We start from the raw sequence: 17,621 nt of genomic DNA, 5'->3' as shown, positions 1-17,621 counted from the left end.
CAAGTGGGGATATGAAGTATAACTTAAGAACCCAAATCTTGTGCATTGTAAGAAACACAAGGGAGACATCTGCCATTCACAATAGATTATTTTTTAAAGGACAAGCCTGATAGCAGGAATCAAGTCCAACCCAGATCAGAAGTGACTGGAGTTGTTATTCTCAAAAAGGCATTTTGACCTAAGAGATGTGTGACAATGCCTTGCTCTCACTGGAGGGTAATCTCAGAGCCCTGGATCCATTCCCCACTGCCTTGTTGTGTATGCTCAGTGCTTTGACTTGAGCAGCATTTCTCAACCTGTGGGTCAGGACCCAAAAGTGAGTCACAAGAACATATGAAAGGGTGGTGAACTAGAGCTCTGCCAGCCTGCAAGGGAAAAGCCATGGGTTCCCACGTTTTTCTCCTTTAAAGGAGAATCCATTTTTTAAAGTTTGTTCATGACCCTTTCATATATTCTTGCAACCCACTTTTGGGTCGTGACCCACAAGTTGAGAAACACTGTTCTAGCATATCTCCCTCATCTAATTCTTTATGCTATTCAAGGAAGACAGAAACATTTATACCCTAGCGTATGATTTTCTTTCCTAGATGCACATCTGTTTGCCAAGTTTAGGTGTTTGTTATGCATCTGAAAGACAAGGATTTTTTATGGAACCAACTGCATGGCTGGGATAAAGTTAGACAAGTTTTTGAATACAAGATATTCTTTTATCAGGTCATTGTATTGGAAAGCTTGTCTAACTTTATCCCAACCATGCAATTGATCCAATAAAAGATATCACCCCAAAAAATCCTTGCCTCTCACATAACCGTTGGACTGTCAGGGCTACAACAGCACTCTAACACTAATGCATTTGGCCATTGTGTCTGGGCAGAAAGCTTACCACAAGAACTGGTCGTCGGCTACCTGTTGCAGGCTAGTCAAACAGGTTAGACTGTCAATAAAGTGACGACTTTGATTTTCCAGACTACTAAAACATATAACATTTTAGACAAACAACATTTTGCATATAAACCTATGACTGATACAAATGAACATAATTCATTGTTAGCTGTTGATAAGAGGTTAAACATAGTGATATTAGCCACCTTGGGGAGGATATGTGTGTGTGAAAACACAATGTACCCTCCAAATAAGCCACTGAAGATTTAGATCCCCTGTGACAAGCTGGTTGTGGGGGCCATCCATTTTCTAGTGGACAAGACTCATCCCAAAGATCACCACATTCACGGGCAAATCCAGGATTGCAGTGAGGGGAGTGAGGCCACATCCCCCTTTGGCTGCATGGCCCATGCAGGGTGAGCTCAGCATATGCCATACAGCCAAAGGCAGTGTGACTCCACCCTCCTTTCCATGATCCTGGATGCCAGTGAATTTTTTGAATTCCCTAGTGGCTGGTGCTCAGCCCCTGCTTTCACACAGCTCCAGAGCCCAAAGGTCCCCTCTTTTCCCCTGCTGCTGAATTCAGAGGAAGCTACAGGGGGAGAGGAGGAAGGGAGGGCCAAGAGTAGCACTCACCCCCTGGGCTCCAGAGGTGTGTGAAAGCAAAGGCTGCAGCTAGAGCCTGCACTGAGCAGCTGGTGAATCCACAGCTCACAGCACATTTGGGCCTCTGGCAGGAGCTGCACTAACATGTCAGTGAGCTCAGAGTGCTCACTACCCATGTCCAGCACAAATGAAATGGGGTATGGAAGTACCACTACACACCCTCTCCTCGGTATATCCCTGACTACATGTGTCCTCATCCCAAATGATATGTCCACGTCCTTGTTGTGAAACTTCTTTATCTTAAGATATCACCTCTCCCACGAGTTCTGATTCCTTTTGCCTCTAGACCAATACAGCTACAACCTGGATACCTGACACATGGAAGATACCAAATTTTGGCTGATTTTTTTGATGAAATCTTCATAATTTTACAAGGAAGAAACAAATTTTACCACCCGAGACCCTGCTCCTGCCTTTGCTCGAGGTAATTTGTATCATCATCAGAGATACATCACCACATATGAAATTCCTGCCCAAAAGAACACTCCATCCTTTTACTCTCCTGTGAAATATGAAACATCATAACCAGAAGGATATATGACTACATCTTGCTTGCCACCAAACAACTTAGAGGTAAACAGACTATTCCAACTTTTCTCTGAGCCTAACCTGCATAAAATGAACTGTTTCAAACAGGAGATTTTACCACACCCTTAACTCTCCTATAAAATATGAACTTTCATTTCTAACTAGGAGAACTTTTACAATCTTTCCTCCTATTCCTGAAGAAGGGTGCTTGTGCAATTAAAGATTTTTTTTTGCAAAAATCTAGTTAGTCAAATAAAAGATATCACCTCTACCACAAGTTCTGATTCCTTTTATCATAGGAGGTACATTTGCCTTCAGTTTCTGGGGTGAAGGGTGTCTTCCACAGCAAAAATGGGGACTAAGTCTCCTGTAGCTGCTTTTTAAAATGTGTGCATTCAAGAGCTCTAAGAAGGGCAGGCTGGCAATATTACTAACACTTAAATACAGGCTTATAAATAATATTGTTGCCAACTATTTGCTTCCAAAATGTCTCCAAAATTCCCCCACACAATAATTCTCTGGGCACCCCAGTGTTAAACCTGGCTCAAGCCATACTGTTGTCTGTGGTTCATCTTTTAAAATGAATTGGAAATCAGAGAACCGTACCTTGAAGAACAAGAACTCAATTTCCCAGAATCCTTCAAAAGAAGGTGGAGTAACAAGCTGTCATTGGATGAAGCCGGCTGTCTGCGTAGCACTCAACAACCAAGGAAATGAAATATTTCAGACAGATGGATCTGTTGAGAGCCTTGTAGTTCAAACAGGCTCTGGGTGTAATGGAACCAGCCAAGCATGAAGAAATCAGGTAAAAAAAACCAAAAAAACAAACCCAAAACAGGGTGATTCTTTAGTGGTTACAGATCTGAGTCTAGGGGCACAAGATTGTGTGAGGCTGGGAGGAAGTATGGCATTTAAAGTGTCTACAAGGAAACTTTTCTAAATTTTTAATTTTATTTTGCAAACTTGCTATCAATGGTTATCCTTTTGTGGGCACTTTTTCTTTAAAATACAATAAAAATCTATGTAAGCCAAATGTTTACAGTGGCATATTGCAAATAGCAAGCAAATCTTAGCAAGCAACAGAATGAAAGGAAGCAAAGAAAGAACTTGAAATGCAGATTTGTAAAAAGCCTTAATTTTTCCACATAGATATATATCTAAATGCAGCATGCATGTGTGTATGTGTCTGTATAAAGTAAGTCTGGCACCTAAGCAGGCTTAGTTTAATAGAAAGATACCAATCCCAGTTCTAAAGAGTTTACAGTCTAATTTTAGATGTGATGAGATGCGGGTAACAAGAAGCAGATGAAGAGAAGGTCAAGGGTGCAATAGCATTGTACGGTTACTCAGTTTAGGCATGTGCATTTCTAGACTGTTCATCTGAAGTTGTTTCTTATCCTAACTTTAAAATTCTTGACTTTGCAATGTAAACAACACTTTTTAAATACAGATTTTCTATTTAACTTCTACAAGAGGGGAGGGGGAGAGATGTTTTAAAGGGGAAAGGCAAATTCTGTTACATGCAACTAGAATACTCTTTCCCTCATATTGCGTTTGAACATGAACAATCAGAATCACAGGGCTAGCTACATTACTTGGTTTCAAAAGACTTCTTACAAGAAAAAGGTTGGCTGCTTGGTCCACATGCTAGGAACTCAGGCCTGCTCCCTGTCCTGCTCCAGAGGTTGTGGAGTTCCTGCTCTATGTAATGCCCCTAGAAAGAGAAGACAGAGCCACATGCTGGGTCTGGACAGAAATGTGAATGGTGGACTAGGAGAGGGACTCTGTCCAAGTTCTCCATCCTCCCTACTCCAGCAGCTGCTAAGTATCCCCAATAATGATTGTGCTGCTGCTTCAGTGGCACTGTGAACCTAGCACTTGAATGAATATAGGGCGTTATAACAACTAAAAAATGAAAAGATTTGGACTGAAAACTGTTAATCAGCCTAATATATGGGTTGCTACTAGCTCTCTATAATGACACCGATTTAATATACTTAGTTCAGTATAATATTTAAATCAAGCTGTAAATGTTGTATAGACATCATTTGCTATTTTATATATTGCGTCATGAAGCACACAATAAATAAGACCTTACTAAGTGGCAACCATTAGATACCTATAACAAATGTTATCAAGCCTGTCAGAAGACTCAAAGACCTCCTGTTCTTTGAAGTGTTAAAACCATTTCTTTTGTTTTTTAAACAAGTTAACTTATATGTAGCAATTACCCATTCAAATTCACTGCTTGCAAGCCAGCATCTATCTAGATTCTTGTGTCTCAGTTAAGACATTTTAGATGACTGAACCACACAACCCAGGGGTTTGGGGCTTGTAGTTGAAAGGGACTAGTGTGAGATGCTGAGCACGTCTTAGGATCAAATCCATTATGCCTTTTGGAGAAATCACCACCAGAGACATTGGGAGGCATGCAGTAGTGGAGCACCAGGACTTGTGGTCTTTTCAACAGATCCCACCAGCAGAGAAGGGGTGACCAGGGCAGCAGCCTACTTCCCTGTTTGATTCCATGGTTATAAGGAAGATAGGATGCAAGTCAAGGGTTGGGTAAGGACAAACTCTCCCTAAGCCTGAAGAAGGGCGTTTATGCCCAAAGCTTGCAAAGAACAATTTATCCAACTATTTAGTCGGTCTAATAAAAGATATCACATCTACCCAAAGAACCTTGTTTGCCAAGGGTTGGGCAAGACAGCCCACAGGCAGGACTGCTTCTGCTGTGTGAGCCAGAGGGAGCGGGGGAGGTGGTATAAACTGTAGACAGGGTTGGCAGGTTCTGAGTCAGGGATGAGGATTGGGGCTTGCTACAGCTCCCGGGGGGGAGCATCAAACCAGTGTATAGCTGGGAAAGAAAATTATATACAAGGATATGAATCCTTGTATATAATTATCCCTGGAGCTCAGGGGAGGGGTGGAGGATAGGATGAGGACCTGCTACAGGTCCAGGGACAGGGAGGAGGGAGAGATGTGGCCCTGGAGAGGACATCAAAACTCATGTGGCCCTCAAGAGCACACCAAAACTAATTAAGTGGTCCTTCAGCCAAACATTGTAAGTTGCCTCCATTTCAACAACAGGACTGGAACAAAGGAAGCAAGAAAAACTAGCCGCAATTTGCCTTCCTCTCCTTTGTCACGGCAGGGAGTAAACCACTTGCCACCACTTAGGGAGACCACCAAAGGACAGGTTCCCTCAGGTGCAGAGCCCCAAGTAGTACTTTAACTAAACTGCTGCTTCTAGGCAGAAGATTTGATGATTACCAAAATATATTTGAAGTAAAATGTTCTAGTCCTAAAATAGCACACAAAGAACTTCTTTGTCAAAGTACAATAGCTCACAATAGGTCAGTTCTTCCACTGTTTGATTTCAATGCCATGCAAACAGTCAGCATTTTCTTTAATCCCTGGTGCTGTGGTGCAGGGACTGCAAGCATTTGACCAACTAACAGGTGCTTAATGAAAACTTAAAACATTCCCATTTTTCTCTCTGCTCTGTTTCTAGTGTCCAAGATGAAACAATGGACAAAATGAAATTTAAGAAGTGCAGCCAGATCGCTTTTTACAGGTAGGGGTTTGGGCTCCAGCTCAAGTGTATTTCTCACACAGACCACATTTGATTTATTTTCATTTTACCATGTGGACCTTTATTACAAGGGAATATTTTTTTAAATATGATACTGAAGTTATGTCTGAAGTTATCATGCATCAGTTTTAAACTATCAAAAAGTACACAGTTTGTCAGTTTGTGAATTAATAGACTTTTCAAGGAAAGCTTCATATCTGCCTGCAATATCATTTTTGGGAATAGAGATTAGGGCTAAATCCAAGGCATTTCTCACCTTCCCCCCCCCCCCCCCCCAAGTTCCTGACAACTCTGGATATCTCCATATAAAGAAGCCCATACAGTTTTTAATTCTGAGTAGAATTAGAAAAGGCTTCAAGATCCAGAACACATCTGTGGCTCTAGATGGCAGAAAATTCAAGAGAACAGTTGGTTGTGTGGTATTTCTACACACTTGACACCGAAGTTTTGTGGAAGTAGCTAACAAAATTATAGTAATGTTGAACAGGAACTGCAGAAAAACAGTTTTTCTTCAGACCTGAACTCCATACCCTATTATCCTGATAGCGTACTCCAATATTAAATACCCTCTTCTAATCCCATCTCTAACTGAGATCTATTTGCCAGTTATCCACTCTTATCTGAAGCTTTCCCTAGTCTTACTAATTAGTCCCATATGTTTATGTGCTAAATTTTTAATCTTCAATGCCTGTTTCTCATTTACGAAAAGGTCCATTAAAGAAGCCCAAGTCTACTCCCATTAAGGGAAGTGAAATTTTTGCCACTGATAACAGTAGTAACCAAACTGGGCTTTTATCAGTGTGTTGTAACTTCCCAAGGAGTCATTTTCAGCTGTTACAGATATGTCAATTCCTTTCTGGGTTATGTTTTTAAAGACAGCATATGTAAAACAGTATTTCTTTGCAATTTAAACCTATACATTAATGAAATTAAGGCAGAGGAGGTCAAAACAGCTGAACAGAAGAGCCCATCAGCCTCAGAGATGGAAACATGTCTCAGCAGCTAATAAATTCTTGGCACTAGGCCTCAATAGGGAGTAGCCTCCTAACAGTTCAGAAAAATCATTGCCTCAGATAAACAGACACCATCAGTGTAATCAGGTTCAACTGTCACTTAAAACAATGATTACTGCCTGGGGCAGTCTAACCAGCTCCCTCCTCTTGTTTATCTAGCCTAACCCTAGGGTGGCACAGGACATTTCTTTGAGTACAGCCATACAGCTTGTGGGCTCAAGACCATCCCTTAAAGGCTAATATATTTGGTCACGTAGACAGTTGCTCCACTGCCGGTGGAATGCAGCAAATGTTGGACCCAAGGACACAGCCGTTTATGACAGGAAGTGAAGCTAGCTGTGCGCACTTGAAAACTGTTGGGGAAATTTAGGAAAAAAGAATGAAACTACACAACTTGAAACTCCACCAGGGCATTTGGGTTAATCTTGTTATTGCAGAATTAGGGTAGTGAAACTTTCAGTTTCTATGAGTGCTCCAAACCACTAATTTGCATTTTTCAGGGTTTTTTCTCTTTGCATAGCACCTGGCATAGCAGGGCCTCCTGTCCTGATTTTTTTCTCGGCGCTGTAAATAAATGAACAAAAATACCATAATTACTTGAACCCACAACGACCCCTGAAATTAAGACAACCCCTCCAATAATTAGATTATGTATATGGAAAATTTATAAATTTGATATAATTTTCCACATATGGAATCTAATTATTGGAGGATCATCTTAAATTTGTCCCATCTCTCCCCACTATAGCACAGCAAGCAGTGGCCAGGGGAGAAGGTAGAGGGGGGAAGTAATGGGGGAGGCAGTAGTGGCATAGGCAGTAGGGGGCAGGTGCTGGAAGGGCAGTGGGAAGGGCAGGTAGTAAGGGGGCCAGGGAGTCAAGCACCACTTGCCCCCGCCCCCCCCCCCCCCCCCCCAGTGCCTGCCCTCTGTGTATGTTCCCTCCCTGCCACTTGCCCCGCTATGTTTTCTCCCCCTGGCACCTGCCCTCCCCCTCCTCCTCCCCATTTATCTGTCCCCCACTGCCTCTGCCTCCACATCTATCCCCCCTGCCATCTCCCCGCATAGCTTCTGCCCCACCCACACCCACCACCTGCTTCTCCCGGCCATTTACCATCTGGCTTTGGCAGGCTCTGTCCCACTCCAGCCTGGGGTGCAAAGATCATGCTTGCTCTGGCCCCAGCCCAACTCAGCAGTAGCAGCTGTGGTGGCAGCTCTGGCGGGGGCTCCAAGGATCAGCTGGAGCTGTTGCTACAACAGCAGCTGTTACCAGCCAGGCTGAGACTGAAGCAAGCACATGCTCCGTGCCCTGAGCTGGAGGGAGCTGGATGGTAAGTGGTAGGGGGCAGCAGATGGGGGAGGGGGAGGGCAGTGGCAGGCAGGGAGAAATGGAGAGCCAGAGGCGACAGCAGGAAGAACAGACTGAGTGGGGCACAAGTGGGCTCAAAACCATCCCTTAAAATGAACAGGGCCAGAACCACAGCAGCCACCTGCCCACTATCTCGCCACTCCACCCCATACTTGATTCCAAGATGAGGGACTACTTTCTCCATGTGAAATGGAAGGGAAAACCTCATTTGGGAATTGAGTGCATATAGTCATATCTCTGATAGAAAGAAAAGTGAGCTGGTAGAATTCTAACAACATGAATATGATCACAATCTGTGTGGTACTATTTCTAAATATTTTTGTGACTTGAGCAGTATTTTGTTACATCCCCATATTTTTACAAATAAAGATGGAGCAAATTGAAGAAGCAAAATCTTAGTAGGAAAACCACATTCTTAATGAGCCAACAAATAGTTGGACTGGATTGTTCGCACGTGTGTTGTTTACAAACATTAAAGATAATGTACTTGCTATTGTTTAGTTGTAACCATATTGATAATTAGGCCTGTGTGAAGCGGCTAGTATTCGCTTCGGATTCGGGTTCAGACGATTTGGGAGACAGTGATTTGAATCACTGTCCCAATTTGATTCGTCTGAATCTCTAGATCAGCCAAGCCCATTCCCCACCCGCTCTCCCAGCCTGGCAATGGCTGCCCCATCTGCCCCAGCTCCGGCACTTGTTAAAAAAAAAAAGCCCCGACTCAGCAGGTGCTGCCCCATGCTGCATGGGGGGCTCTGTACAAGACCCCTGGCCCCCCCCTTGCACCCCGAGCCCCCCCCACAGGTGCCCCACCCAGGCCAGCCTCAGCCCTTTAAAAAAAAAACAAAAACGAAAAAACCCCAGACTCACTGCTCCTGCCAGCAGGGGGTGATCCCCACTGCCCCCATTGGCCCATGCCACATGGAGGGGGGCTCTGCACGAGACCCCCCAAAGCCCTGAGGCCTCACCAGGAGTGGAGAGTCCCAGGGCTTTTCTTGATTTTTTTTTTCTTAAAGGGCTGGAATGGCCTGGGCAGGGCACCCAGGCGGCCTGGGCAGGGCACCCAGGCCATTCCAGCCCTTTAAGAAAACAAGCAGATTAGCTGGCGCTGTGTGTTCTGACCCCAGAGGGAATATAAAGAAAGAGGAGGCTTGGTAAAACTTTTACCTCGTATTGTTTCCTTCAGTTTAGTGATGGCAGTTAGGATAAAGTCATTTTTCTATTTGGATTGTCTGAACAGTCCTCCTGTGATTTAAGTGATTAAATGACAAAAAGGTAAATTAAATATGTGGATATGTTTGATTAATATTTGACCATCGATCTGTGGATTTCCTTCTGCGAGCAGCTGGTTTACTGAAGAAAGCTAAGATGCTGCTGAGGGAAGATACAATTAAAAGTAGTCTTTATTCTGAAAACAACAAAATAGAGTTATGCTACTCAGTAAGCACGGCGTATTTCTGATAATGCTTCTTAACATCATGTAACCTATATGAGGCCAAAAACACTCTTCTGCCTCTGCAGACGCCAGAAACTCCTGCATCCTGGGAAGTCCTTGTATCGAGCACTTCTGGATTCAGTCACGTTATCCAATGACAATGTCAAATTTCAAATCATCAATGAGGAGAATAAGGTAAGGCCCCACCCATAATGGAACTGTGAATTAGGAACATGGATTCTCTCTCACCAACTTTTTGCATAACAAAGCTGATAATATTTGTCCACCTTTGTAACATGCTTTGAGATTTGTGGATGACAGGTAGTTTTGTGTTACAATGCAACACTTTGTCATTGACCCAGATACTTTCTTTGAGCATAAACAATGGCTTCTATACAGAGGTATAATGTTTTAAATAATATTTTCTATTGTGTAACATTAGAAATACTAAACAAAGGTCTTTTTTTATCTGAAAGGGGTTTTTTGAATGTATGATGGGTTTTCTCTCACATTCCAGAAAACAAATCGTAGTCTTACCCGAAGGAACAAGATTAAGCTGATTTCTTTTTTGTGCTATAGAGTGCATCGAGCGAAAATCTTTAGTATAGTGATACTGAATGTGTTTTTTTGGAAAAAATCTGTAGTCTTTAATATTTTCTCTGAAAAGTTTTCCTCAAAATTCCACAAATAAAAGTTTGCCTACAAGGGGAAATATCCCAGAATAGCTCTCATGACATACCTATTCCATAATGGCTTCCTATGGGGACACTTCTATTATGCATTAAAAATCCTTTTCTACAATTTAATTTAATCCACTCCGGAAACACAGAATAAAAGTGTCCATATGGAGAAAGAGTCTGGAATAGCTACTGTGATTTAAAGTTATATCTTAGCTTAGCCTGTAACAACTTCCCCATGTAGACAATCCCTAAGGAAATTAAATGAACAAGGATACCTGCTTGCTTATCATAGTGTCATAGTACACAGTATCATAGTACTTAGGGTCAGAAGGGACCTAAACAGATCATCAGGTCCGACCCCCTGTCCCGGGCAGGAACAGGTGCTGGGATCATATCACCCCAGCCAAATATCTGTCCAGCCTCCTCTTGAAGACCCCCAAGTTAGGAGAGAGCACCACCTCACCTCATTATGGTCCTAATGATTTTCTATATCAACCAAGTTCAGTCTTTTTCAGCAAAAGGGGAAATTGAGTTAGCCTCTTGAGTGAGGAACAGCTTTATTAGAATCCCTGCAGCCTGATAGAAGAAATAGCAGGAACATTCTTAGTTATCTTCCAGAGGTTGGTGGCCAGAACTCCAAGTATCATCAGAGAAAATAAAAAGGGAAAACTAGGTGAGATTTTCAAGGTTCTGCATCCAAAAGACCTAGTGGAGTCAAGTCATCATTTGACAGTGAGAAAGAGTTAAGTGGCTTTACATCTTCACTTTTCATGTCTCTGAATGTTAAAAAATAGCAAGTAATCAAACATAAATCTTGCTAGGTAGGTCAATACTACACTTTTTTTTTCCTTTTCAAATTACATTGATGCAGTTCAACCATTTTAAGTACCATTTTGAACTCTAGTGTAAATAGTGTAGCAAAGTTTCTATACAATGCCATGGACCCCTGCTCAGATCTTGATGGCACAGAAATAAACATGCCTGAGTTTCAAGTCCTGTCTACACCTGTTATACGGCTGTTGCTGTTACTGGAGGTTCTGTACAATGTTGATGATTCCTAGAAAATCTTTTTTTTTTTTTTTTTTTTTTTTAATCAGGCCAGTTTTACTTACAAACTAAAAGTATTTGTTTCCTGAAAATAGTATAAAAGACATACATGCAAGTGGGCAATGACTGCTAGTATGCAAAATTTTGGGTGGATCAAAAGGCATACATGGTCTTGGACAGAAAATAAATGCCTGGTGATACTGAAATCCTGGAATTCTGCATTAAAATGCGAAATGATGCTCTTATCCCAGTATAGCACAAATGGCTACTGTACCTGTTTGATCATTCCCAGGTTCCTCTCCTAGTAGAAATTTATGAAATAGAAGGCAACATTTTCAGAGTTAAAATTAATGAAGTGGCTCCTCTCAGAACAAGATATGAGGTGCCTGATGTTCTCATAAAAGAACCTACCACTAAGAGGTAAGTTATATATATCAAATTATATATGAGTTTATAAAATTAAATATCAGTTATATGTATAAGATAGTATAAGTATAAAATATACTGCATTTACATTCATATATGTACATTTATATAAAAGTACTGTATAGCAATCTAAGTTGCATACATATCTTCCCTCTCAAAGGTGTGCACCTTCCTCTCACATTTGGACAAAAATGTATTCATTCCCTGGAATATCAGCAAATAACAGAGATAGGAAAAAGCAATTAGCCCATGAAGGTAATTCTGAGAATTGGTAACAAAGTGAGGGAGACAAACAGCCTGTGGCAGAATGCCAGTTCTGTCTCACCCAAACTCTGCTATCAGGCAGATGACCAATCTGACAATTTGGTTACCATGGTCACTGCAGAGGGCAGACACCCTTGGCCCCATCAGCTTCAGGTAACCTTGAGTTGTAACCTAAGCTGGATACAATCCTGAGGGAGGGGAAAACCTGCTCCCTCTGCCTAGGTGACTGGCCTCACACACCTGGGTGGGGGCTTAAACTCCCTATTGTTCTAAGCAATGTCATCATGACTGGGAGGGGGCTAGAGACTCTGTCAGTCTACCTGGCAACCAGTGATGCATTTCAAATTGGTTGGCTGGCAGCCAACAGCTGCTGGCCTTCATTGGATCAGGTAAATTAGGTCATAAGGTCTATATGAGTTAAGGACTGCCCAGGAGGCAGAGCAGGAGCCATGATGAGAACTCTCAGAGAAGCTAGACCATCTGAAACTTGCACTCTCTCTTTAAACTCATGTTCAATGAACTGCTTGGCTCCAGAAGGGATCTCTACCTGCCTCTGGATGATACTTGTGAGTAAGCTACTTGAGATCTAATCAGATATATAACTTGCAGTAACTCAGATGTGTGATCAAAGGCTACCATGCTACAGTTTGCTCTAAGGTATTTCTCTGATATTGATCTACCCTGTACCCTATTCCAAACCTACTCCTTGTAACCAATAAAGTTCTCCTCTGTACCTAGCATAGGAGACTTATGGGGAGAGGGTCTAGATTATGCCTTAGGGCCCCCCTGGTTCAGCTGACTAAGGGAGACCACCATTTGCGCTTCAGACTGAGGGAAGCACCCCAAGTTCTTGCAGTGGGTCGAGAACCCCTCAAGGACTAAGCCTGTGTTTCCCAGGGGTCAAAGGGCCAAGATCAGTCCAGACTCTGGGTGGTGGCAGTGTTACCCCCCAGGCTTGCGGGTGTGCTCCAGGAAGGGGGTTGGCCAGACATGAGGCACCCCCAGGGAGGCAGTCAGAGCCTGGAAGGTGGTTGGGCACAGTGAGGTAGGTGGCTCAGTGCAGGAGCCCACCTACATGCCCACCACACAGCTAAGCTAGTGTATAACCTATAATTACATGGGACAGAAAATCAGCTACTTGTTAACATGCCTTATTTTTTCTTAAGATTTTGCATTGAGAAAATAAAAACTATTAAGAGTGTTTAAGGCAAACTTGTAACCAGGTATTACATCCTTCAACCTGTGGGCCAGACTGTGCACCTATTATACATCACACACTTATTGATGTGAATGGGAGATTTTGCTTCAATAAGAGCTTTAAGTTTTGGCCTTTTGTTCAATTATTCTTCCTTTCTTTTATTTATTGTTGTTCAATTATAATTAGGCAATATATTTTCATATGATTCAGTTATCATTGTTTTGAATTTGGTAGGCTCTCTATAACCCAGAAGGAGACAAACATTCTGGTACTGACAAGCACAAATGAGGACCACAAGCTTCACATCACAGCGAATCCGTTCCAGATAGAGCTAGAGTCCAAGGATGAGACCATACTGAGCATGAATTCCAGAGGCCTGTTGTACTTCGAGCATCTGCAACCACCACCCAAAAATAGGTGTGGGAGCTTCACATTCCACAGTGGGCACTGGCTGTGGCAGAGCTAAATGGCAACCATTAGAAATTCAAATCTGCAAAAATCCCCCAAGATACCAGAATCTGTAAGGCTGCTTTATTTGACATGCACTGGTAAAATTGTGTGGCTCTGACATCCAGAAGAATATCTGTACTAAAACTAAGGCAGAGAGTCAGCCCTGACTTACTCTCTCATCCTGTCCTTTCTTTCTGCATGAAAGCTTAAAAACAATGGGATCTCTTTTGGCAAATATTTTAGCAAAGTGAGGGAGACCCTACATTTTCATTTTCTTCAAACTTTAATGAAAGGATTCTGGAGCAGTTGAAAGGCCATTTGAAGCCATCATTCTGTCCCTTTTACTCCATTTAAGGGCTAGTTCTGTACGATGCTGAGTACCCTTAGGTCCCCTTGACCTTAATGGCATTACTTTGATAAGGTGCTCAGTTTCATCCACCTTCTCATAATAGTTAAACTGGTTTCTTATGAAGGTGTCACTCGTCATAAAATCACAACAGTTAGCAATTTAACCCCATTGCAAAATATTGGAAGAGTTAGGGGCTATAAGGAAGAGGTAACAAGAGTGTAGGGGTATTCTTCAGGGCTGGGAAAGCCTCATCCTGGGGAAAGAATTACTTAAAATTTGTTATAATTGACAACAATCCCTCTGCAAATATAATACACAGAAATAGCCAGTCTGAAGATCTCTTGTTTGGAGCTAAGGAGAAGAGAATGCTGATATTATTAGAACTAATGGTAGAAACCCAAGGGGACAGAATAATCCTAGCTAGCTCAGGTTGGTAAGACATTAAATACTAAAAACACTTGCCAATTAGGAATCTCAAGAGAGGCAATTAATTTGTAGAAATGTCAAATGCAAAATAGTTCTGCTATACTATAGAGCCTGTGCAGACAGTTCTTAGCATTTTGTGCCTGGAATCTTCTCATTGATTATTTCTATTAATTTGTTTTCATTAGCAAAACTGCAGCAGAAAACAAGGAGGATGGATCAGCTGACTCTGCTAAGGTAGCCTCTATTCAATGTATTATTCTGGCATTGGTACGCTATGGGAAGAATAATTCATGGTTACTAGCATGGGTTTATGGTATCTTCTAGTACAGTGCTTTCAGATCTCTGAACTGATGGCCACACTGCCAATTTACCAGGAGCCTAAAGCAGATTGTAACCCAGGTCCCAAAACGCAGTGCTCCAAACCAATCCCCTTGGTCTCTGTTGAGATCTCAGTGGAGCAATGTATGCCGAGTTGCAAAGGTCACACTACCACATTAGATATCATTTTGCAGAATTGTCTTTAAAGAGAATCTCAAATTTGGCAGTGGATAAAGACACTTCCCTGTTTTTTCAGAAGCCTCTTTAATTACAAGAGTGTAATTACAAGCCTCCCTTACAGGGGGCATTTATACACGTACTCTGCGATGTCTGGGGGGGGCGCTTTAATTAAAGTGCCTGGGGTATCACATATATCAGCATCCTCGCACTGAAAAATGGTGGTGGGAGCGCTTTATCTGAAGCTCATCATACACGTGATGCTGGAGTCTGCTGGAGTTAATTACCACGCTCCAGCAGACTCAGTTAATCGAGTCTGCTCTGATGTGCTGTAATTATAGACTGTTGGAGCAGCCTTGATGCATGTGTATAGGTGGCCCCTGTAAGCAGATGGCTGTTTACTTCACCATGTTTTCACATTTCACAAGAGTGAAGCTAAAGAGAAAGTTTTATTTCTCACCTAGTTTGAATAACTTTAATTTCAGCAGTAGATTTGCCCTGTAAGAGTCTTCCTGGGAGTGTCAGAATGGGTGTAGGAAGGCCAGTACATTTGCTGGAAGAGTGCAAAAGAAAACTTGAAAAGATACTGCAAAAAATAAATAAATCCAAAGAAAACTGAGTAGAAGGCCACAGGGCTCAAGAGCTGAGGAAGACCAAAGGTAATCATTGCATACACACAAGATTCCTATAGTGGTTAGCTATTTTGGGCAGCCTGTCCATTACCTTGCTTGAACTGGTAGTTCTGGATTACATACATGAAAACAGGTTTTGTAAATATGGACTGATATGTTTTCAAGCTCTCTGTGTAGACTTTAAGTCCCTATATCTCTGCCTCATAAAAATCATTCTATATTTCTTATTTTTGTTGTTTTACTAGACAAAGCACTGGAGAAAACTTTAGTTTTGGGGGAATGTCAGATAAATTAGATTTTGTACCAAAACAAAGAAGAGAGCAGGTTTCATATAGTGTTTCCCTTTTGCCAAGGTTCTGTGTTGTAGCAGACCACAGTAGTGTTGTATTGAAACATCCATTCTCCAAAGTAGCATACCTGGCCAAACCTGAAGTATTCTTTTGTCCAGGTACCAGTTATAGTCGACATCAAATCAAGTAAATACAGTAATGTCTCTCAAGACAATACTTGTTCTTTGCTTATAAATTAAATGTATGCTAAACATCCACGGTGTCTGTAGGCTAAATAATAATATTTTTGTGCATCTAGGAAAATCAAAAAGATCTGGGTCTCTGGCAAGAGGAATTTGGCAGTTTTTTGGACATCAAAGCCAGTGGTAAGACTAAGTGCAATACAATATTGAAAACGTCTTTACTGATTTGCATATATCTGTGCTTATTCATATTTCTGTCTTTTTCTTTGGTTACTTGTATTTTAACAGTCTCTCTTCTTACTTACCAATTTCTATGCCAGTTAACAAATTTGATGGAAGCATTGTTATTGTCTGTGTATATTTCTATTCAGAAATAATATATAAAAATAAAGCATTTTGCCACTCTTGCATCTCCCACGAGTGATTCCAATATATAGGAAGATGCATGATCCTATACACATTGGCTGAATTCATGCAATCAGTTAACTTTTTTACTCCAGCATACTTGTTTGTTTGTAGGATACATCAAATCATAATGTCAAAGAGTTAAATCTGGCCAAATTGGCAATAGCCAAAACTCATCTGTTGTCTCTTTGGTTACTGAAATGAATGGGCTAACTCAATCCCTTTCTGTTGGTCAACTCTTCACATGGCATACATATTTATCACATAAGCATGGCAGACTCAGTAGAGAAGTTAAGAGCTCAGTGAGGCTGGACACTGAATTGGCCCTCCCACTTCTAGAGTTGCTTCCTCCATTTCACAGCTGAGGCATATGGGTAAGTCAGTAAGGGGAAGTTCCCACTCCCGTCTGCCTAGGCCATACTTGTTCTATGGATAAAAAGAAAACTCCTGTCTTCAGGGTTGCCAACCCAAACCCTTTAACAGGTGTTAGGATCAATGTAAACACAGCTTTTCAAACCTGTGACTGCAAGTCCTGGATCTTACACTGGGTCAAACATTAAATCTGATGTGAAGAAAGATGCATGAGCTGACACAAAGTACCTGAGACCATGTTTTTGTCACAGCTGCCAAAAAGCTCATGGATTCCAGAATTTTTGTGTTTTTTGGAAAAACATTCATGACCTGACATCACGAGAAGCCTACATGTGGTCAAACCAGCTTCACTAAAACTCTTGAGAGCCGCCATGTTGACCCTCAGGAGAGGGTCTAGGTGTATGTCTACAGTGCAAAAAAAAGTTCTGTTTTTAATTTGGGTTGCCTAATCCTATCTCATCTTAAAATAGCAATGAAAACATGGTAACACCGTGTTTAACTCATTGTTGGCAGCTTTAGTTTAAGCATAAAAAAGAGATTAGGTCTAAATTTAAGGTGGTAATCCGAGTTAAAAACAGAGTTTCCCTGTCTTCACTAAAAGTTTAGTCTGAATTGGTTAATTCTGTCTAGTAAACTGGAATTATAAACACACCTTTCCTTCCAGTACACATACCCTAAAAGAAGGCAAAAACCTTCACAGTAAAAGATGATAGGTTGTCCTGAGCAAGAATCTTGGATTCTGTGAAATTCCTAGGGTAATAAAACCCGTACAAGTTAAATTCTAATTGTAGATTCACAGCATCAATCTGGAGTATCTCCACTGACCTAATTAAGGTTGCCCTGGATTTATAGGAATGTAACAGTGACAGAGGTGCCTACTCAATGCTGCATCCCTTGATGAGGTTGATGTAGGACAAAC

At 41.7% G+C, this 17,621-nt stretch overlaps 1 protein-coding gene across 2 annotated transcripts in view; it reads left to right on the top strand.

Annotated features, from left to right (window-relative positions):
* The first annotated feature begins 2,725 nt into the window (after positions 1–2,725).
* GANC (glucosidase alpha, neutral C) overlaps positions 2,726–17,621 on the top strand; it is a 44,557-nt gene continuing 29,661 nt past the window's right edge. The window contains exons 1-7 of one of the 2 annotated variants that reach the window (XM_019496565.2): positions 2,726–2,881; positions 5,591–5,653; positions 9,573–9,681; positions 11,506–11,633; positions 13,336–13,518; positions 14,512–14,560; positions 16,042–16,108. In XM_019496565.2, the coding sequence (XP_019352110.1) occupies positions 2,853–2,881; positions 5,591–5,653; positions 9,573–9,681; positions 11,506–11,633; positions 13,336–13,518; positions 14,512–14,560; positions 16,042–16,108 (628 nt within the window). In that variant the 5' untranslated portion in view covers positions 2,726–2,852. The remainder of the gene's footprint in view (positions 2,882–5,590; positions 5,654–9,572; positions 9,682–11,505; positions 11,634–13,335; positions 13,519–14,511; positions 14,561–16,041; positions 16,109–17,621) is intronic. The other variant, XM_014595516.3, reaches the window with a different exon arrangement.

The sequence above is a fragment of the Alligator mississippiensis genome, chromosome 2 (genome assembly GCF_030867095.1).
Source record: "Alligator mississippiensis isolate rAllMis1 chromosome 2, rAllMis1, whole genome shotgun sequence".
Lineage (NCBI taxonomy): Eukaryota > Metazoa > Chordata > Crocodylia > Alligatoridae > Alligator > Alligator mississippiensis.
This window is presented reverse-complemented; position numbering and strand designations above follow the sequence as displayed.